The 24,000-nt window shown below is 37.5% G+C and overlaps 1 protein-coding gene across 1 annotated transcript in view; it reads left to right on the forward strand.

Annotated features, from left to right (window-relative positions):
* Positions 1-24,000, forward strand: part of plxna3 (plexin A3) — a 158,384-nt gene that overhangs the window by 3,501 nt on the left and 130,883 nt on the right. Inside the window, exons 2-3 of the mRNA XM_084138594.1 lie at positions 10,425-11,707; positions 15,514-15,696. Of these exons, the coding sequence (XP_083994720.1) occupies positions 10,523-11,707; positions 15,514-15,696 (1,368 nt within the window). The 5' untranslated portion in view covers positions 10,425-10,522. The remainder of the gene's footprint in view (positions 1-10,424; positions 11,708-15,513; positions 15,697-24,000) is intronic.

Raw genomic sequence — 24,000 nt, forward strand, 5'->3', positions numbered from 1 at the left:
TATCAAAGACTACATCCAGAGTGGATTCAGAATGATGATCAAAACATAGATGGAGTTGATGGAGTTCATCAAAACCCAAAGCTTCACAGTCCTACACCTCGTCCTGGTTCGACATTTCATTCAGTAACATCCGGCAGTTTTGATTTACATGGTGTTTAATGTTGATGATCGTTATTTTACATGCATCTGCTTACATATGCTATGGCTTGCACACACACAGAGCGGAACTTTTTGAGCAAAGCGCGCAGTGCACACACATGTAGCGAAACACTGAGCAGACGCTTCGAAAACATGCATCTTCGGAAGTGGAGGTGCTCACAAAGATACAAAACATGCTGCGCCAGAGTTAAACCTGGCGGAGTATTTGCGGCCTTTTTTCTCTTTCGACCAAAAACCGAAAATCCCATTTTCAGCCAATAATTTTCGCCGAAATTTTGGTGCATCCCTAGAAAAACAAGATTTGGGCCGTATCACCCATCTCTGCTTTGCCCTAAATCGTGCTGCGTTCCACTGTCGGGCCAGAAGCTCCACAGCACTTCATTAAAACACGCCCCTAACACGTCTCTCTAGAACAACGTCCAACTAACCCATCATTTCACCAACAAATGGAAGTTTTATCAGAAAACTAATCAGAAAGAAATCACTGGAAACAGCGAGATTGCAAATCGAACATGATAAAAGCGACCGTTTGCTGGCATTTTTGTTGTTTACTTAAAGATGTAAAACCCGAGCATCGATTTATTTATTTTTTTTACCACAGGTTTACAATAAAAAGTGATACATTGATCATAATTAATTAATTTGTGTCAAAATTGCACATTAGTCAGACAGAAATAAAGTGGTTTACCGTTATTTCACAAAAGAAAGAGGACACACTTACTTATTCAATTGCGTCTGTTTCTGTTTATTTGTTACAGGACATATTAACATTACATTTAGGAAGAATGATCATTTCTACAAATATGCCACCAAAAATACGACCTGAGGAGCTTCAGCACAATACAGTTATATTTTCAGTCAGAGAAACAGAGGAAGCTCACGGAAAAAAAAAGTTGCTTTATTTTATGATAGGCTATGCGGAGCTAAATATGGACATCAGACAGTCCGGTAAGAGACGAGACGCACTGACAGATTAAATAAAAACATGATTGTGATAGCCTTTATGATTTGTCTGATTTCTTAAGTCATTTTGTTAGTGCAGTCCTTTGCATCGCATATACATTTTTTTTTTGCCTTTTACGTGGATCAGAATCCACAACGGATCACAAACAGAAGGTATTCAGTATTGTTCAGTGACTTGCAAAATGGTCTTAAAAAACAACTAATTGTGACTACATTGCCCACCCATTACTTATACTTAGTCATGCTAGATGCCATATTTAATGTTTTGCGAATGAAAATGAGGCAGACAGACAGATAGATAGCGGTTTAAAAGGGTTGTGTTGATGTGTACCCAAATGTTGACTGTTCACAATAGTAAAAATGTCTTGACTTGTGACAACAAACCCTAAAATTTGTGTTAAATGATGTTAAAAACACATTATAAACTGTTGAACTGACTGCATGTTTATCCATCGCAGACTCTTTTACATTCAACGTTTTATATATTTCCTTTCCTCGGTAAGGGTTATAACTTTTTGTGTTTAAGATTTTTGCCTGGCATACTATTGGTGACCCGAGTCATATTTAATATCATAGACCATATATATTAATATCAAAACCATAATATAGAAATTTGCAGTTGAACTTTGTTTGACTTGGGTTGGTCAGTAAATCTCGTTTTAGTTACTACCTCACTTTTTCAAAAGCGGTAGTGCTACAAATATATTTGTTATGCTTTTTTTCCCCGCATACAATCATTTCAGGAGTGAAAGAGAGAACGTTCACAAAATATTTGACCCCGGCCTCCAACAGGATGAGACTCAAAACTAAAATAACAAAAGGAGGAAATAATCGGAGGACACATGGAGGTTCCTCAGCCGCCTCTTGCGACCCTGAGAGCTCATAATGCTTAAGGTTATGACCCTCAGAAGAGAAGTGCATTATATATGTGATGCTGAATTATTTTGAGGATTGCATGTATGGAGGGTTCGGCCCTTTGTTGATATTGTGGTCACTCGAGGACAGAATCGCTTATGACCACGGCAGCGTCTTGCCAACAGATACAGCATATGATGTTTGCCTCAAGCTCTGTCAGTTATATCAGATGACTTGGGCTTTATTTTACTTTGCTCTTTTTTTCATTTGGAACAATATTTGTGTTGAGAATAAGAGGCATGGGAGGAATGTTTGAACAGTCTGCATTAGTATGAAGCCATTAGTTCCACTTTTGACAATGGTTTTGTTTTATATTTGGGTTTTCAATCAATTAAAAACTTTAATTAAATGAATTGCATAATTAGCCAGTTAATTCATCAAATTAACAGTTAATCACATATATCAATATTTTCGGAGAAAAATCACCTAAATGAAGATCGTTCAAAGACATTGTTACTGTGGCAGTGGAAAGCATTGAATTGACATAACAAAAAGTGGATTTAGAAGTCAATATATTGATCATTTCCATATCTTTAAACATAAATCTGTCACAGTCCACAGCAGAGAGAGTTTCTCATTTTGTCTGCGGTTGATGTAGTAGATTTAGTTATTCACACCGGACACTTTTTTGTATTCCTGTATGCTGTTTTTTTTATTGAGTAATATGTCAGACATTTTTAGTGCCATGCTGCCATTTAGTGAGTGCTGTGTCGAATTAGTTGTTAATATGGTATAGCATAATTTAAATATATAATGTAATATATTGAATGTTCTAAGATGGTATATATTAAAATTGAAAATTTTAATATAAATAAAAAGTATATATATATAAATCTATATCTATATCTCTCTCTCTCTCTCTCTCTCTCTCTCTATATATATATATATATATATATATATATATATATATGTAATATAGGCTACAGTATATATATATATATATATATACAGGGCCGTGCACAGACATTTTGAGGGGCAGTGGCTTAAACCAAAAAAGGGGGCACTATAAGGAGTTTGAATGAGGCAGTATCATCTTAATACAGAAAATTAAAAACAACTCTTTTATATGGGCAATAAGATTACAATTAGGATTTAGTGCAAAATCAAGTTATGTTGTTATAATTACTCTTCCAATTAAATAATTCAATGTCAATGCCAGTTTAACTGTCTGATGCTCAGTGGGCTCTCACTCTCTGAGCTGCCTCATCCTATGGAAGTAGTATAGACATTTAATTTAATATTATACACTTAAAGTATAAATTGAAATGATATACAGGTTACAACAGTTATAAAGTCACACCAGGGTAAAATGCGCATTTGACTTAATTCTCTTTTATACCACTCAATGGCACAAATTCTGCTCAGCACTTTTTTTCATAAACGCTTTTGATGATGGACTTGGAAATTTGGCTGATCATTGACTTGATCAAAGTTGATTCTGTGCTAATTTAATCTACTATTTTATATATATTTTTTAATGTTTTAGACTTATGTAGCAATTTAAATACAAAGATCTCAAGAATCTTGTTTCTGTATTTTTAAAATGAAAATTATGACAGATAGCCTATATTTATTGAACAAACATTTATTATTTAATTTATCAAAATAACTCCAAAATTGTTATAAACTTTACTAAAGTGATTGGTTTGAACAAGTATCAACTTAGACATTATTAAAAGCATATTAATTTAGCTTAAGTATTTTTATCAATACTGTGTCTTACCATGCTGGTTTTACCCCGTGTGTACCTCCTTGCCACCTCATACATTAATAAGATTTTTAAACAAACCACATTTCTGATTTATTTTCACACAAAATCTGTTGCTCCATAAATTTTCAAACATATATTGTTCTGCAATCATACACTGGGAGTAGTGAAAATTAGAATTCTTGTTCAATCAAATTATTTAACCTGATCTAATCTAATATAAATAACACTAATAAATAAATCACGAATAAATAACATTTTCTGTTGTTTGCAGATTTTGTAGACAAAAAAACAATGCCTTCACAAAATTAGAAGAACGGAGTGAGAAAAAGCAAAGACAAAGCCTATTCAACATGGCAAAAATTGAATCAAAGTTCTAGAAAGCCAGAGGGTAAATCATTATGTATAGAATATTTAGCAGACAGTTTTTCACACTTTAACTCCTGCAAATATATTTCCCATTATAATCAGTTGCCTTAGTTGATATAGTATCTATCTATAACATACATCATATTTATAATATTTTAATGAGACCATATTAACATTATACATAATAAAAAGGTAATATACTATATATTATCTAAATGTGTTCTAATCTAAATGAATAGTACCTTAGTATAGTAGGTTACAAGGTGGCTAACGGCACAAAACACATTTGCTTTTCTTCCAAGAACATGGATGTTGCACGAGTTGTAACTTGTTAGCACTATTTGGAGCAAAACATTTTGCGACAGAAATACAAAAACATATTACCAAAATACTAATTTTGTGGATCGACTACTGTCTGTAATGTGGATTGTAATTTGTAATCGACCTGTGAATGGGACGAAATTCTATTCTGAATCTGTCGTCGAAGAGCGGGCACATGCTTGTCTATGAGTGACGCTGCGGAGCGAGCAGGAAAACACGGAACGGATTAGCGGAATCAGTGGATCTTTAGCGGAGCGATAACAGAACGTTTTTATGGGAATCTTCTGGAGGGTTAGGGAGGGGGGCGAGAGGGGCACCTCAGCTGATGAGGGCAGAAGGGCAGTGGCTCTAGCCACCGGGCCACCCCCCTGTGCACGGCCCTGTATATATATATATATATGCTATATATATTTATGCTTCCCTGTTGGCCTGATCGGTCCCAGTGTGGATTCATCCATGTGTGATATCATGTGTCCAATCCCGTGAAATAGCATTTTTTTTTCGTCGTCGTCTTTGTAATCAAGAGCTGTTGACCCTCATTACAGAAGTGAGGAGAAGAGGATGCTGTTGTGAGTCCTTGATTAGATGGACTAGTGATGTATTTCTCTCTCTCTCTCTCTCTCTGTCTCTTTCTTTCTTTCTTTCTTTCTTTCTTTCTCTCTGTCTCTTTCTTTCTTGCTTTCTTTCTTTCTTGCTTTCTTTCTTTCTTGCATCAATTTATTTTCTCTCCATTGGTGCTTTTTTTAGTTGTTTTGACAGAGACTTTGATTTCCCTGGTAAATATTTCTATGGGTTATTACCTGCCTGTGTCATTTAAAATCATTTAGTGAATTTGTCAAAGCACAGCAGACATGCCTCAGACCTTGAATCGTCTCGAAGCTGTTTCCCTGTGAAAGGAAATAAATGAATTATTTTCTGTTATTGATATTTCAAGGCACTTGCTTCACCCCGACTGTGGCGTGTCAGGTGATCGTGTGATTCTCTCTCTTTCCTGAACCACTAACCACGAGCTCTCATATTGCTCAAGATCGTTGCGCCCCTCTCTACCCGCTTTCACTGAGTTTTGTGCCGTTGTTTTATGGGCACGGCGCTGCTCGTCTCATCAGGATTCCACCCGGCTTCTTATTTACAGTTCAGGACGGGCAGAAAGGTCACACGGGGGCGTTTGTCAGAAATATTGATGGTCTTGAAATATTGCAGAGTGCCCAAACAGTCTTATACTGTATACATATAAATATTTGTTTTGGGTCGGCGTAGATTTGCCAACTCCACCAGCGCACTTCAGACACTTCAGTGTGCTGATGGGCGCTAATGCTTTCGGCGACGACTTCTTACTTGCAGATTGCATGTTTGCTTTATCTGTGCTCTGTTTTGATGGGAAATTTAGTGCGAATGGTTTAATTTTGATATATTTTGTGTTTGCAGTGTTCCGTGGCCACCCGTGGTGTGTTTAGCATCATGAAAACAGCTATAAACACTAAAGACTATGAAATCTGCCTAATTTGCTATTAAGATGTACAGTAATGCTTAGATCTGAGCAGATACCCCCTGACGCTTATGTGACTTTCTCTCTCTCTCTGTTTTTTTCTGGGTTCAAGCATTCTGCTTAGGCATTCAGCTTTTGCACTGGCACCAGCCGGCTTCCACTGTGCTAATCAAATTACTGTGATTGCTGTTCAATAGCTTCTCCTGCAAATCAGGGAATGGATTACAATACATCATTATAATACAATGAGCAAGGATTTCAGATTTTAGGAACCCGAAAGGCTGCAGTGATTTTTCCAGCATTGTTTACGTGTTAAATTACAGGAATCTTTCAAAGGTGCGCTTTATAAGATGGCATCACAGTAATTGACATCGTCCTTTCTTTTTTTTACCATGCAGATATCAGATGTGTTGTAAATACTTCATCTTTATGTGCACTATATATGTGTATGTGTATACTTTTTCAATTTGGTGTTAGGTCTGAAGCTTGCAGATGGATTTTTTGTGATTTAATATAGGCTATGGCAAATCATCATTCAGATGTTGTTATTGTTATGCGATTTGAAACTGACAAATGCATGAGAGAAAATGATGTTTGCTTTGCTTTTACCCAACGGGAGAAATGTAGATCGCATCATTTGTGCTTTAGAGGACCTGCTTTTTCATTAATTGAACCTAAAGTAGCTATACTGTATAGTGAGAATTAGATATTATGATAGGCCTATATTATTCTATCACTGCCACAGTATTTAAACTTGTGGCAGTATAGCTTGAGCACATGTATTCCAGAGACAAATTTAAGCAAGACTCTTTAGTCCTGCCACATGTAGAAAACTGTAGTGCTTAGGTTGTGGTTGCAGTGAAGCCTTATTCCGCCTGTGTGTGCTTAATGTGGCCCTTCCTGACCCTTCCCTTCCCTTCTCTTTGGAGAGAAAGACAGAGAGAAAGGGAGACAGACAGCAGAAGCCTTGCAGACCTCTTTCATTCCTGCTGTTCTGCCCAGTGGGGGGAAGCAGTGATTGAACAAACGACCGACGTGTTTGATCTGCAAACCGCTTGTGTTAAATTTTCAGAGTGAATGAAATGGTGCTACAACGTTTTTTGTGTTCTTTCTGTCTTCTCTGTCGTCTTGTATCTTGCTCAGGTTTAAAAATCGAGAATTCGATTCAGATTAATTATATTAATATCAGTTATATAATTATTCAGAACTAGTTCCTTTTTTTATTTGAAATACTCAGGGCTCCAGACTGCAACCAAATGGTCGCATTTTGCAATCTTTTTTCTTGCCGGTGCGACTAAGTTTTTTTAGAGGTCACACTGGTTCCACCACCAAGTTGCCCAACTGATAAGAGCTGCAATTTCTGTTGCATATGAAAAAGATCGAATTATTAAGTTTCATATTAGATGGTTACAGCTGTATTTGCATAAGGACATGATGGAAATACTTATTTGGCTATTTCGGCCTCTTAAGGGCTGGTTCACACATAAAGCGTTTTTGCTTTGAAAAACGTGAGACGCGGGCAGAATGGGAAAAAAGTGCAAGGTCTCTAGACGCGTCTATTAAAAGTTGAACTTAACTTGCCGCATTTTAGAACGCCGTGTCATGCACGAGACGCTGCAAAAGACGTGAGCGCAATGGTCATGTCCGTCTAGCGCGTGTTTACATTGAAATATAAAGTAGCGCAGTCCAATGAAAAAACACGATTTTCCGGTACAGGATGAGAGTTTATAATTTACGAAACCGATTATTTATTTTTGCTAATTATAATTTATTTTTAGTTAGTTTTTCAGTAACTGTTGTTAGTTTCATTTAGTTTTAGTTTTTCATTTATGTTGAAATTTCTATTTTACGAAATTGCGAAATTACGAAAATAACCTTGCGCAACACCACCAGTTTATCAGCTTGGACCAATATTAGACAGCGCAAGCTCAGGAACAGGTTTACTCATGAACAGGTTTACTCATAACAATGTACACAGCACTGGGAGATCCAGTGAGAAAGCATTTGAATTCGCTGCAGTGTTAATAATATCGCGGTCGAGATCTAGTGAGAAGCATTCAAATTCAGTGCAGAATTCTCTATTATAAATCATAGATAATATCAGATCAAACAGTGCTGATGTGGAAACCATGAGAAACATTGTGCCATGAACAAACAAGTTATAGAAGGCTTTTCAGTCTACAAATCACCAACTTTCACCATGGGTTTAATGTAGTAACGCTGTAACCATGGTATTGTGGCAGAAATAGTCTAATGTTTTTAGATTATTCATTTAAGGGTTCATACAACCTTTTAAGAGTGAAATTCAAACCTTTTTCAAGGACTTTCATGTGCCTCTCACTTTTCCCAGCACTTCAAAGCTCCAAATTTTCCATATAATTTTTTTTACTGTTGTTAATAAAAGTTCATTTTATCTGCAACTCCAAGCTCAGTGCTTTACTGTCAAATGTGCATTTCCAAGAAATAAACATTTAATATTATATTCTACTGCACTTAATAATGCAAAATAATGATAACAATGCCCCCCCCCCCAGCACTACCAGATCAGGTGCTCGTGCCACCATTTGTAGAACTTAGTGACACTGTTGCTACTGCTCTCAAATGTTAGTCTGGGGCTCTGATACTGGAAGTGAATGATTTTCATGGCACGCGGGTTTTCCATGGCCATTGAAAACATGGATATACAGTATCAAGCAATTTTAAAATGGAATTTTCCTGGCCTTGAAAGTTATGGAATTGAATAAAATCATTGAGTTTCTAAAATTAATGTAAATTCTTCTAGTCATTGTTCTAAGATATTTAATTGGCAGAAATTTTGCTCTCAAGCCACAGCCTGATTTGTAACCACATTTTGGTTCTTTTAATTATTTGGTCGAACCAGTTCCCAAATTGCTCTGAATGATACATTAGCAAATTGATTGTAATTTGAATCATTTTTTCAATAATCACAATTGTTTGGAAAGGTCATGAAAAAGTATTGGTGTGGGAACCCTGCATTATTGTTTTGAAATGTAAAATAATCAACATGTGACCACAGGCCTTTTGAAGAAGGTTTCTACTATCTACCCTTTTCTCCTCCAAATCACAATGAGCCAGAATCACTTAGTGTAATCTGAATCTGAACCAGAATCATTAAATTCCTTATGATTCCCATCCCTGTTCTTGCTGTCTGGTTAAGGGGTGCTTCCTAATTAACAAATGTGCTTGCTTGGGATTAGTGCTTGCAATGACCATAAAGGTTTATTAGCAATCCATTGAGTGAAAGGAGTGGGAGTGACAAGGCTTGGCACCAACAGAAGCCACTCGATCAATACATACCCCCAAAATCCCCTCACCCAGCTGTCACGCACTGGCTCACAGTCCACTCTGAGTCACTAATGCCTCCAAATGGCAGGGATGGATTGAGTCTCAGGCAGAAGTGATGAAATTCTGATTGTTGGGTTTTAAAATCGGCCATTGTCAAAGTTCATTGCACTAGAACTTAAATCTTCATTCCCGGTAAGAAATTCCAAGAACGCTGTGGCATAGAGCCGTGGGAATGTTAATGAAAGTTAATGTTAATGACCGCCACATCTGTCTCGAGTCCCACGGAGGAGCTTCAGAAGGATAACAGGAGGTGATGACAGTGCAAGGAGAAAGTCCAGGCCTTGTCCTCTCTCCTTGCAATGTTGTCACTCCTCCATTTATATTTCCGGAGCTCCTCTTGGGACTCGAGACTGGTGTGGCACGTAGGTGACTCTCATTAACACTCGCGCCACCGGCTCCATTCCCACGGCTCTCTGCCCTGCCCTGCTTGCCACAAACACCTCTTGTACATGTGTACAAGACAGATGAATACATGCAACACATGACTATTCACATTTACACGCCAACAGTGCATTTTCGATGTTCAGAAACTTGGCCCGTCTAATCACGGTGTGCTAATACAGAGGAAGTTGGATATGTTTCATGGTAGACAAGGTATACATATGCATTACCAAGGAATCATATGATCTTGATAGTGTTAGCACTTTACTCGGTTGATTGAGCTACATGGATTCTCAGTAAAATGTGGGAAAATCTGCCAAACTTGTTTGTGGTTTTATAGAACACTTCAAGCTTTGTATACCCTTCCAAAGAAGTAGATGAAGTGTATTGTTACTAGATGCAAGATCATCATTGCATGATCAATTGCTTGATTTCTTTTAGCGTTTTGTGATACTGATAGGTATTGCAGCTTTAGAAAGAGGTTGTTATTAAAGATTGAGTCAGCGCACACTATATTGTACTATATTACAAATCAGCAAGAAACAGAATTTTGATTATAAGGTTCAGAGTGTGGGTCAAAAAAACTAAATTATGACTTTTTTTTCCTTTGCAAAAAACATTGCCTTGGGGAAAAAGTGAAATCTTAAAGTGTGATGATGACCCCTTTAATGCAATTAAACTTTTAAAGATAAGACATTGCTTTGCCTGCATAATCCATTTTCAAACGTTTCAAATTTTCTCTCTCTTTCATTGTAGACATGAACCACTGAGACAGCAAAAGAAGAAAAAGCCTGGAATAAGCTTGAGGGAAGAGCTTCGTCTCATTCCCCCCCCACGATTGAAGGTTTGGAATCATGAGGTCCTTGTGGCTGCTGGTATTTGCCGTCTCTGTTTTGACCGGGACCATCATGGCGTTTCCCATGACTCCTACGGAACACCCTGAAGTCACCGGAAGCTTCAGGGTGAAAGACACGAGCCTCACGCACCTCACGGTGCACCGCAAGTCTGGTGAGGTGTTTGTCGGCGCGATAAACCGAGTATACAAGCTCACCACCAATCTGACCGAACTACGTTCGCACCAGACGGGTCCCGTGGACGACAATGCCAAGTGCTACCCGCCCCCCAATGTACGAGCCTGCAAGCAGAATCTGGAATCCACAGACAACGTCAACAAATTGCTGCTGGTTGATTACGCTGGCAACCGCCTGGTGGCCTGTGGAAGCATCTGGCAGGGCGTGTGCCAGTTCCTGCGGCTGGAAGATCTCTTCAAGCTTGGTGAACCGCATCACCGTAAAGAACACTACCTCTCGGGAGCCAAAGAGTCAGATGGGATGGCTGGAGTCGTGGTGGGCGACGATGACGGAGACTTGAAGAAGAAAAAGAAAGGTGGTAGTCGCCTCTTTATCGGTGCTGCCATCGATGGCAAATCTGAGTATTTTCCAACCCTGTCCAGCCGTAAACTGGTGGATGATGAGGAGAGTGTGAACATGTTCAGCTTGGTCTACCAAGATGAGTTTGTGTCTTCACAAATAAAGATACCTTCAGACACCCTGTCTCAATATCCCGCGTTTGACATCTACTATGTTTATGGGTTCTCCAGCCGTACGTACATCTATTTCCTCACTTTGCAACTGGATACCCAGCTCACCCAGGTGGACGCGACGGGCGAGAAGTTCTTCACCTCAAAAATCGTCCGCATGTGCTCCAACGACACTGAGTTCTACTCCTACGTCGAGTTCCCGCTTGGGTGCACCAAGGATGGTGTGGAATACCGACTTGTCCAAGCCGCCTACAAACACCGTCCTGGGAAGATTCTGGCCCAGGCTCTTGGCCTGTCTGAGGATGAGGATGTCCTGTTTGTGATCTTCTCCCAGGGTCAGAAGAACAGGGCTAACCCACCAAGAGAAACAGTGCTGTGCCTCTTCACACTGCACCAGATTAACCTGGCCATGCGAGAGAGGATCAAGTCGTGTTACCGTGGGGAAGGAAAGCTGTCTCTGCCGTGGTTGCTCAACAAGGAGCTGCCTTGTATTAATACGGTGAGTCTTTGACTTTGACTTGAATTGAACTGTCTGTCTGTCTGTCTCTCTGGCTGTCTGGTAAACTAACTTAAAATGATAGCAATAGATTATGGTGACGATTTAACCCTTTTTCCTTTTGTTTCCCAAACAATTTGCTAGGGGTGGACGATATAACCAAAATCTTATATCATGATAAGAGTAATTTTATTTCATTATAACAATATATATCACAATATAGCTATTTTTGCTTTGATTAATTTGATTGTTATTTCCATGTTGTTTAAATCATGTTGTTAAAGCTTATATCAGTGTCATTATAGGTACCTGAACTGTAACAGAGAGTTTCCATGCTCACATAATTGCAGACCTTCAGTCTATAGTCTGTTTTCCATTTTATTTCTATTGTTGCTCCTGAAAAACTAATTTGTGGATGCTAGACATGATTCCTATTGACCTAATTGTGACGTGTTGCAGACTTTTCAGGAATGCCTGTGTAGGGGAAACTGTCTAACATGATTACACATCTTAATCTGATGTAATGTATCTTTGATGAAAAATCTATTCAAACCAGACAGGGTAGGAAGCAATAGCTTATTATGTGAGAGATGAAGAAGGTGATGGCTAGACATCAAAATCAATACGCCTCTGACATTTTAAACCAGTCAAGTGTACCACACATGGTCTGTCTCTAGAAACCCTTGACGCTTTATTTATGAATCTTTAATATTTGTCTCCTGTAATCTAGTGAGCAAAGACAAATCACATTTATGATTTGATGGTATTTATCTGCCTTGAAGCTAGGCAGAGGTTTCTTCTACAATTTAAAAATCCTTTAAAAAGTATTATGCATTACCTAAGGGTTAAGCATCCTGTCATTTTGTAGATAATTATCATACACTAGGGTTGGTGTCAAAAGTACCATGGTACAATACCAGTATTTTGCACTTTTCAGTACCAGATGACAATGTGCTGCTACCTGAAAGCCAAATGAAGAATTAGGGATGCATCAATGCATGATTTTAGAATGAAATTTGATTATGGAATTTAATAATCAGTTATTATTTCTATGATATCCAGAATGCTACAAAGGCTAATGCTGTTTTCGTGCACATTCCTACAACAAATGCTGAGAATGCATGACCGAGGAATAAAGGGTGCACTTTAAGAAAGGTTATGCTGCCAAATTCAGCCATTTTTCATGTTTGCGTGTGTCTATTTGAGTAATAAGGTAATAGTTGATATTTTATTGCTAAATTATGATATATAATGTTTATGTACTGGAATACTCAAATAAATCATTTGGAATCATTTAAAAAATATGCTGAGACTTGCACCTTTTGATGGTAATTTGTAATTAGACTTTTCTATATTTAAAGATGTACCTTATCTGCAAAAACTGAGATTCCTGTATATTTTTCAATTATTAGTTTAGTAAACATTTGTGTTTCTATGCAAATCTCTCATGCATATTCAACACTCTTATGTACTGTCAGTTTGTATCGAGATACTGAAGCCAAAATTCTGGTTTTGAACCAACCCTAGTGTACATATTGAATCATTTTGCTGCATGTTAGTTGTCTGGTAGTTATTTACGAACTCTTGGCTTGTAAACTTAAGATCTCGTTTTTTTACAGTAGCAATGTTTTCCCCCTGTAAAAAACAAAACAAAAAAACAGACAGCATTAGCAAACTGGGAGAGTTTGTTTTTTCTTTTTTCTTGCCTGGAGGACAACTAGACGAGAGGACGATTTGCGTCCGTGGCTGTAATTGAGCCGGGAACAATAGCACAACACCTCGCGGCCCAGCCAGAGCAGATGGGGCGAAGATGGCGAGTGCCGATGACCTCGTTCATTTGGGAGGAGTGGCTGTGGCTGTTTTTATGAGCACCAACAGGGTTCCCCATGACTGATGCAAATCTGCTCCTGATTCCAGTGTTGCGGCTGTTGTGGGATTATTAGCTTGTTCTCATGCACGGCAACAGACCTCCCCTTATAATGAGAGCATGCGTGTCTGCCGCAAGCTCATGCTTCGTTTAATACATTTACCCTTCATATGCGTGCACAAAAACAAGCCGTTCGACCAGCCTACCCCCCCCAAATCATCATTCAACGGCACACTCTCTATACGCCCATCGCCTCGGAAGAATTCGGGCGGAAGGTGCCAAAAAATTCAGCTGTTGCTGTAGCACCTTTGTGTTTGCCATTACCGCCGCAAAACGTCTTGCTGTTCGAGCTGATATCATTCATCCTGACCTCGCGCTGCACTTTACAGATTTTTTGTGTGTGCCGTTGGGGGCCGGGGTCCAGAGGAAGCGAGATTAAATAGCTTTTTGTGTTCAGTCAGTTTTCGAGAATCTGGTAATGAGTCAACAGTTCATCTCCAGGATGAACCGGGGGACTGGGTTGGGTACTCAATGACATCATCGTTCGATTGATATGTTGCAAATGTTAGTTTGCGCAATTGATTTTTGAATAACAAAATTGGTAACCTTACATGAGGTTGTTGTTTTTAGTGAATCTTACATATTTTATTATTATTATAAGTCTTTTGCCAGATTAAAGAGCTTTGTGTGTTCCGTCGAGCTCTGAGAACCTGGTAATGAGTCGATAGTTCACCTCCAGGATGGACCGGGGAACTAGGTTAGCTGCTTGATGACATCATCAATTTTGGACGATTGATATGTTGCAGATGTTAGTTAACGCAATTGATTTTTGAATAACTCTTCTGACATTTCCTTGAGGTGAAATGACATGCAGTGATTTTCTTGTATTTTTTTCCTCTGTGTCAGCGGACAGCCATTAAAATCCGCTGAAATAATGCCTTTCAGAGACACTCTGAGGGCAAATGGTGCCTCTTTCGGGAGAGAGCACATCTAAAGTGATAAAGCACTGACAGTGAGGTAGATTGCAGGATGATGTCATGTCTCACCGGTCGGTGCGCGCCAGGCCCTGGTCTGATCCCCATGGGCTCACTTTCACAGCCTCTGTTTGGGTGGCTCTTCTCTGTCTGATCTATTAGCAGGCTCTTCCTGTCTCAGATGCTGTGATTTGACAACAGCTGGAGAAAGCTTTGTCTTCAGGAAATTATGGATATTATGTCTTAGGATTTGCTTGTGTGGATGTTTTTTTTTTTGATAAGTAAATACATTTAAGTTTTTAATCCAGGCCACAAATCAGTTTTTACTTTATGCATTTTTATTGACCTTTAATGTCCCCAAAATTTCTTAAAAGCACTAACAAGGGCCTCTGTGGTTTAACTAATACTTTTAGATTAACGAGACGGCTATATTTTCTTTTCTTTTTCTTTTTTTCTTTTAATTTTTTATTAAATAAAAAAAATAAAATAAATATATATATATATATATATATACATATATATATATATATATATATATATAATATATAGTTGTTTTTACTGAATCTTTATTATTTTGTATTTATTTTATACCATTCACTTTTAAAATGTAATTATTTGTTAATTTTGTTTTGTGATTTTGTTTCAATGTAACAGATTCGCTAAACCTGTCATGTAAATGTTAGTATCTTATGTAATGTTAGTAATGTTAGTAATGCTATCTCTTAAATATTTCATATTAGTTTTACACCATTCATTGTTTACAATACATCAGTTTAACAATTTGTTTAATGTACTTCGTTATAAAAAAATAAAATAAAAAAATCACATTCTTTAATGTACCCTCAGGCTTTTTACTACAGTGTCTATTTTTTTTCTACACATGGCCCATTTCAGGCCAGAACATGAACACAAAAACAATCTTATAAATAATCACTAATTACTCTTCATTGTTTGTTTTTGTCCCGTAGCCCAAGCAGATTGGTGATGATTTCTGCGGCCTGGTTCTGAACCAGCCTCTCGGAGGATTGAGGGTCATTGAGGGCACTCCTCTGTTCGACGACCGCTCTGACGGGATGGCGTCCGTGGCTGCGTACACTTACGGAGATTATTCGGTGGTGTTCGTGGGGACTCGCAGTGGCCACCTCAAGAAGGTAAGAAATAACCAGTCTGTGTGTTTTACCGCTGTCTTTTACGCAGATATCGTCAGCGCCTGGGCTTTCGGTGTTTTTGGAGTTGGTTGTTTGGGAATATAGTGATAGATGGTTATAAGTGATACGGTGAAGATGTGCTCAAGGGAGTTTGCTTATATTTGAAGTGCACTGACTGACTAATCTGTTATGAATTCTTCTAATCCGTCAGTGATGATGCACTACATTGGAAGGTCAAAGTCAACAGTGTATGCAGTGTGTTACTTCTGTAAAGTGGCGTTTCTTAGAGTGAAACAGGATATTCAGCAAGAACTTGAGACTTGTTTTTATCCATAGGGAATTGATTGATTTGTGATTTCGATTATTTGTATGGCTGTTGGATTTGAACTAGTAAGATGGACTGGTGACATCAGCAGAGAAGAAAAAGGTTTTCTTTTTATTTATTTTATTTAAGTCGAGCAAGTTTTTTATATTTTCATGATTACAAAGGCAAACTTTTTTAAATCAAAAATAATGTGCATCTTATGAACGAGACTGTGCATTAAAAAGCTAAATGGGGGCAGTTTTGTGTTTTTATTTTATTTTATTATTTTTAATTTTATTTTGACTTAAATACTAGAGAGATATCATAATTTTTGATGAGCTTTTTCACAATTTGGAGAGGCAGAAAGTAGAGTCTGTAAGATTTTGAAAATGTTTTTGAAAGAAGTCTGCTTTCTGCATTTATATGATCCAAAATACTGTGAAAACTAATATCATCCATCCATCCATCCATCCATCCATCCATCCATCTTGCTCATCCATCCATACATCCATTTATCTCTCTCTCTCTCTCTCTCTCTCCATCCATCCATCCATCCATCCATCCATCCATGTATCTCTCTCTCTCTCTGTCTCTCTCTCCCCATCCATCCATCCATCCATCCATCTTCTTTTTTTATCCTCTCCCCCAAAGGCATTTTTAGGACAGTGTCTTAAGTTAAAAGCAGTAATTTTGTACCACGCATTTCAAGATGTTGTGTCCCATTGCGTTGTTCACCTTCTAGTTGTTTTTGAACAGAAGAATATGTCTTTCTTAAAGACCACCTAGAAAACACGTCCAACAGAGGTCAGGTGAACCCTAAACGTGTCTATTTATTCACTCTCAGAAAAAGGTACAAAGCTGTTACTGGGGCAGTAACAGGTAAAATGTACTAATATGTACACTTAAGGTACTTTCAAGATAAATAAGGTACAAAGATGTACCTTTTCGCTTTTGTACATTAGGGTACTGCCCCAGTGACAGCTTTGTACCTTTTTTCTGTGAGTGTATATTATGTTTAATTATTGCAACCTAAAGAAAGAACCTTTCCTCTTCATTCCATCACGTACACAAACCTCCAACAAAGCCATAATAAAAGCACCACCTTGTGACTCACTCATCCAGACCAGAGCAGGCAACAGCTGTGGATGTTTAAAGAATAATATGCCCACTGGTGAGTGTATGATGGTTCTCCACAGAAGTTACTAACTTTTTTTTTTTCTTCCCCTCAAACAACAGCTTGACTCGTTCATAGCTAGCATTTCGGCCCATATATGCACACTGAACCTCGGGGGAGCCAAAGCGAGAGGGTGGAGTCGTTTTTTTAGGCCGGTCGTAAATAGTTCAAGCTGTGTATGAAAAGAGAGAGAGAGTGAGAGAGAGACCCAGTCGGCATTAAAGTTTAACATTACTCAGCAGCCTACCGGCCTGATACGTGTCCTATATTAGGTCATCCCATGGAACTTTTATTTGCAACGGCTTTAAGTTCCAGTTCATTGAGAGTATTAAAGGAATTAGATTAAATGTGAGGCTGATGAAATCGCTCTGAGAAGCTGACTTGGCTCTTTCTCAGCAGACATCATAATTAAAATGAGGTAGATGGGGAGGAAAATATGCTACAGTTTGTGTGCTTTCGCCGTTCCATGCTCCCAGCTGGAGAATATAAATGCGATCGCATCCATTCTCCGGTCGGAATGAGGGAGCAGGGGTCAGTCCTGTGGGAGCCGTCCTGTTTCGGATTATTTACAGGAGTTTGTGTCTAAACATGTCCTGATATACCTCTCGAAACCCCGGTGCGATCGCTGCAGATCAGACTGTTTGGAAACAGGGATACATCTGGAGATTGAGTTTGAGTTGTGCGATTGTTCGCCGTTAATAAACAGAAAACGACGCTTGTGGTCATGCTGATAATAAGCAGCTCTGTTTGTTGATGGAGATTATATGATGTTGCAAAGACGCTCCCTCGTCCATATGGCCTTCATATTGACCGCAAATCACAATAAACAGAGATGTGGGGAAATCGTAATGTTTGTATTTTCTTGCAAACATTCTGTCAGGATGAAATGCTAAACGCTTTGTGTACGAGACTCGCTCAGATTCTGGTTTTTATTTCATATACTGTTTGTTCCTCCGTAAACAGGAGACGTGGTGGAGTAGCTGTAGAGGAAGTGTGGAGGGATTTAGCTCATGTTGCAGGGAAAACTCGAATTTGCTCCTCTGAATCGGATGACTGAACACACCTGCAAGCTTATTATTGCTGCTTGTATCACTTCTATGTGCTTACAAGTAATCAGTGGAATAGATTTCATATCAGGAACTAAAAGTATATTTTACAACTTGATGTTCAACCAGTTAGCAAAAAGGGTTAAAAATGAAGAGCGAAAACTTGATATATTAGCCAAAATTGTCATCAAAACAAGATCTTGCATTTAATTGTATTTTTATTCATTTCTAATATATAAAAAATGTTTACTAAATTTTCTCTAAATAATTATTTTAGAGTAGTAACGGAAAACTCTTAGCTAGTGTACTACCATTTGAAAATTTGGGATCTGTAAGAATGTAAATGTTTTTGAAAGAAGTCTCTTATGCTCATCGAGGCTGCATTTATTTGATCAATGATACAGTAAGAACTTTAATATTGTAAAATATTATTACAATTTCAAAAAACTGTTTTCTGTTTTAATATATTTTAAAATGTAATGTATTCTTGCAAAGCTGAATTTTCAGCATCATTACTCCAGTCTTCAGTGTCACATGATCCTTCAGAAATCATTCTAATATGCTGATTTGATGCTCATTTTAAGAAACATTTCTTATTATTATTTGATTGATTGATTGATTATGTTTATTTCATTCATGGATATTTTTCCAACAAAACTTACTTCATCATCCTCATATATATAATTTATAAAACCATGATGAAAAGGAGGCAGGGTGAAGAATATCTTATATTTCCTGCCCCCTCAACAATAATAATAAATAAAAAAAACTCAACATATCAAAAAACTCAACATATCAAGTCCCCGTCAATGCATGACGATAACAAATGAAACAAACTAGAAACCAAAACATCAACCTGAAACAGATTCCAAAGCAAAAGCAAACCATGATCACAACCATCATCATCATCATCAATTTCTATAAGTGTTCATACAAATCCATTGTTTTCTCTTTAAATCTTTTTTTAAACTGAAATATATTTTTACATTGCTTTAGTAGTTTAGTTTAAGAATTCCAAACTTTCACAAATTATCAATGATGAAAACAGTTGTGCTGCTTAATATTTCCTTGTGGAAACCGTGATACTTTTTTCAGAATTCTTTGAATAAAAAGTTAAAGAACAGCATTTATTTGAAATAGAAATCTTTTTCAACATTATAATTGTCTTTACTGAAACTTTTGATCAATTTAATGCACCCTTGCTGAATAAAAGAATTTAACCTCTTGTAATGGATAATTCAAAAAGACTGTGATTATCTGTTTGAATCATTGAAGGAATTTGTCAGGATGTGTGTACATTTTGATATTGTGTATATGAGCTAAAAAAAAATGTAAGAATAAATACAGTACAGTTAATTTTTGCTTAGCACCCAATACCATACTAGTTTCTAAAACGGCATTGTGTTTGAACATGCTGTCTTTGGCACAAGAACGAAATGTGTTTTTACTGAAATTTCTAATCTTCCTTTGGCATATGAATAGATGATTACATATTACTCATTTAGCCACAAAAAGCATCATTTATCTCTCTTTAAACGGTCTGTGAAAGGCCTGTTGTGGTGATTGTGTACAGTGGTTTTCAGAGTGTTGGGCTACCTGCTATAATGTGGTGTAGAGAATACAGGAGGAGGCTGGGTAATTGCTCTATATCTCCCCTCGCAATGGCTTGTTTGTTTTGGCAAGAGAAAAGAGACGGCAAGCCGCTTTTCTCAAGCTGTACGGAAATCACCCATGAGTCTTTAGTGCTTCCTGTCCCTAGTTGGCTGCAAGTTGAGTCAGTCGGGATGTCGTTTGGACTGCTGGAGTCAAAATACTGAAGAGTTTTGTTACAATCTAGTTTCTCCTACCTAGAAAAGAAGTGCCTTTAATTGGCTATTACATTTTTCTTATACTTAGTAATGCTAAACTTGATCTCTTAAAAGTTCCCAGACCTGAATGATACTTCAAATTGTGTGTCTTATTGTATTGGTCATACATTTAACACATAGTTTTCACCTGAATGCCAATGAAACGGGTGTAAAAAATAATCTTACAATGAGGGGCCTGAGCCATACAGAACACAATATGTATAGCGATGCGAACTGAGACTCTTTAACATTGGCCCTCACCCCCCCTTCCCTCATTGGGAAAAAAGTAAACAAGAAATACAAGCAATCAGCACAGTGAGTTTGAGAGTTATCACCAAAATAAAACAAAATGTAATAAATCCTCATTATCCTTAAATCCTCATTACAGATACTTGCATCATCACACAATCAGTGTGTGCATAGGGCTGTGACGATAACCGCATTACCGCAGTAATGAGATGCCTACCGCGGTGTTGAGGTCATCACTATCATCACCGCACTTTTCTTTTTTTTTCTTCTTTTTTTACATTTTTTTACAGATAATGTTCAATTACATACACACAAACACAGGCATAAAAGACCAAAGCATAACGTAAACATTGGAGTTAGATTTTAATTGCAAGTGCTTATAGTGATACTTCTCTTATGTGGTATAGGCTATAAGTTACAGTTAACGCGCTAGCCGGATGACATTATTCAAACAGAACATTAGTGATGACTTTCTCGCAGAGCTAGCAAAAGAAGAGAAAGCTGCAGAAAGAACAAGCGAGCTCAACATGCCATAGCTAAACTTCGATTCCTATTTCTTTAGACATTATTTTTCGGGTAACAGACCGTGGATATAAACGCACTCGTCCAAACACAACTTGTTCAAACTTTGAATATTTTATTGTACAAAAAATGGGTTACAAACGATGACAAAAAATGTTCCATAATTCATATTAAACATCAAGATATCGAAAAAACAACAGAGTTATAGAAATAAATATTATTTTATGTTATTATTGTTAATATTATGTTTATTAGCCTTTGTTAATGATTAGAATTTTTTAACGCAAAACTAAATAGCCTATTGCATCATCCTGTAAATAACTGGGCAAAACTTTATCAGGATATTAGGGATGGGCATTTCAAGCAAAAATAATATTCGATGATCGCTGGGAATTATTAGATTATTATTTGAAAATCACACCTCTCCCTTACATGCTCACCGGTAATACGCCGTTCGCTCAAACTCCGCTCCGACATTAAATTTCTCTTTACTTTACATGTTGTAGTCATTAAAGAAAACATATTAAGTTTCATATTTATGTTTAAAAGATATAATGTTATTTTTAACTGCCAAACTGCGTGATTTGTTGCTTCTTCACCGCGGTAAGAAAAAATCCAATACCGTCACAGCCCTATGTGTGCATTTCAGCGGAATATGGTCACAACTGGCCGGGTTGCAAAACGTATTACACACAAAACCAACAAAATGTAATGTAAGCCGGCACACGACAGCGCTCAGACCCTTCCACATCATAGACAGTGAACAGAGATCATGGCATTTTCACAGCAGACGATTAAATGAATGTAACAGACAGTTGTAAACTTATGATTTGGGAATTTTTATTACTATTATACAGAATCACAGCAAATATGCGCAATGTTCGCTTAGTTGGTAAATTTACAGATTCTGAAAAATTACTGTTTTATCAATTAAAAGCTTAAAACAATGGCAGCGGCGGGCAGAATAAAGTTGGCACGTGACCTATTCGATTTTGAATAACTGCCCCAAACAGCAAACAATTCCAGCAGTAAAGCTTTAGCTTCTTTGATGCGGTCATACAGGGGTATCGATTATAATTGCTGGGGTTGAAATGATTTCAAAAGCTTTGGCTTAAGCTCTGGTGTAGGTCAGCCTTTGCTGATTAACTACAGCTTTTCTTTTAAAGTTCATCTTGAAAACGGTGTGGATAATAAATTTGCAACATTTTCCTCCATTATTTGAGTTTTCCATAGCGAATAAAGCTAGCTATTTTATCAGCATTTTTAGAGGGTTTTTATTTTTTTAGAGGGTCGTTATGATTGGTCAATTTTCCTGTCATTTAAAATTAGCCTCTCACTGACTTGCTATTGCTTGTAAGAGCTCTGTAATTTCACAGCTGGCCACCAATCGCAGAGCTGGTGGAAAAATTCTAAAATGAAGGAAATGGGCATCAACACATCACGAATTGAATAGGCAGATTTTAAGGGTAAATTTCCTCAAAGTTGTTCTAAACCTGTATGAATTTCTTTCTTCTGCTGAACACAAAAGACATTTTGAAGAATGTCTGTTACCACACAGTTGATGGGCCCCATTGACTTCCATTTTTTTCCGTACTATGTACGTCAATGGGGCCCATCAACTGTTTGGTTACCTGTATTCTTCAAAATACCTTCTTTTGTGTTCAGCAGAAGAAAGAAATTCATATAGGTTTAGAACAACTTGAGGGTGAGTATATGATGAAATAACTGACATTTTTGGGTAAACAATTCCTTTATTTTCTGACTCTGGTTCTAACAGTCTAGCATCATGGCAGCAAAACTCAATGTACAGTTCTAATTTTACATCCCATCAGTATATAACACTGCACAGCATTAGTGCCTGTGGCTTTCAATTGCAGTAATCCATGTCTGGTCTAGCAGGAATTCTTTCCCTCCTGTTGTACTTTTACAAGCAAGCATTTAAACCGGTATCCTGGCACCATTTCCGGCCGACCGAGATATTTAGCAGCAAGTGCAAAGGCAAATGAAAATAAATACAGCCAGCTATTTCCCCCTGCACCTGTGCTCTTCACATGCCGGTCACAGAGCCGCGGGGCTTCTGCAGTCTCAACCTTAGCAGAAACGGCCAAAAGATAATCTGACCACTGGGAAATAAACCCAAGGTTGTCAGGTTTTTTTTTTATTTTTTGTTTTTTTATGGAAGACCTTTGCCGAGCCGGCAGTTCGAATGTGAACGTGTGCATGTGTGTGATCTATGATTGTGTATCAGTGTGTTACACGCACAAATGGATGTACGTGTCTGCCATTGAATCCTTAATCAGGCTCTTTTATGTTGGTTTATTGTACAGTCTATTTAGCAGCTAAAAGGATCTCAAGGTAGCTGTAGTATATCACCAAAATGGCCCATCCTGCGCTGACCTCTCGTCCCCTCGACCTTGGGTTTCCTGTACTCACAAAAGGAGGAAGTTATTGGCTGTGTTAGGAATGGAATACTAGCTCAGCATATACTGAATACTACACTGTGTACTTCATGCTATTTGTTAAAAATAGGGAAACCGCAGGCATTATTCCACTGTAAATATTTCAAACCATTGTATGCCACATGAGCTAGGATTTCATCCATATATTTGTCAGCAAATTTTGAACTAAAAATTGCATAAATTTTTGCACAAGAGTTTTTTTTATTATTCATTTGGTTAGAAGACATGCGCATAAACTGATGAAAAACACATTTATTCCTAATGCACATTAATAAAAAGTCATGTGACCTGAATAATTCACTCAGATGATTGGCTGCACATTTTGTCTCTAAACCACAAACAATATATTTTATTTCGATTTTACTTTTAATTAATTTATTATTTAATTTATCTGCAGTTCTCTTGAACATATGGGGTAGAAACATAATTTAAATGTTTTATATTTATATGCTTTATTCATAATTGTTTTTGTGATATTGTGGATTTCTTACATAAATTACATTTGAAAAATGGATGGAAACCGCTTGTGTTGTGATGTTACCTTATGTTGCATGTAGTGGGCTATCATCATGGAAATATGCATTTTTAATAATTTTGTGTTTGTGATGTCTATTGGCACTCTAAATCAAAAAGAAGATTGTGGCTAATATTATTTCTGGTGTCGTGAAAAATCCTGTCCCGAATCCCGATGCAGCGATCATCTTAT

This window comes from Abramis brama (assembly GCF_963993115.1).
Source record: "Abramis brama genome assembly, chromosome: 16".
In the NCBI taxonomy this organism is placed as follows: domain Eukaryota; kingdom Metazoa; phylum Chordata; class Actinopteri; order Cypriniformes; family Leuciscidae; genus Abramis; species Abramis brama.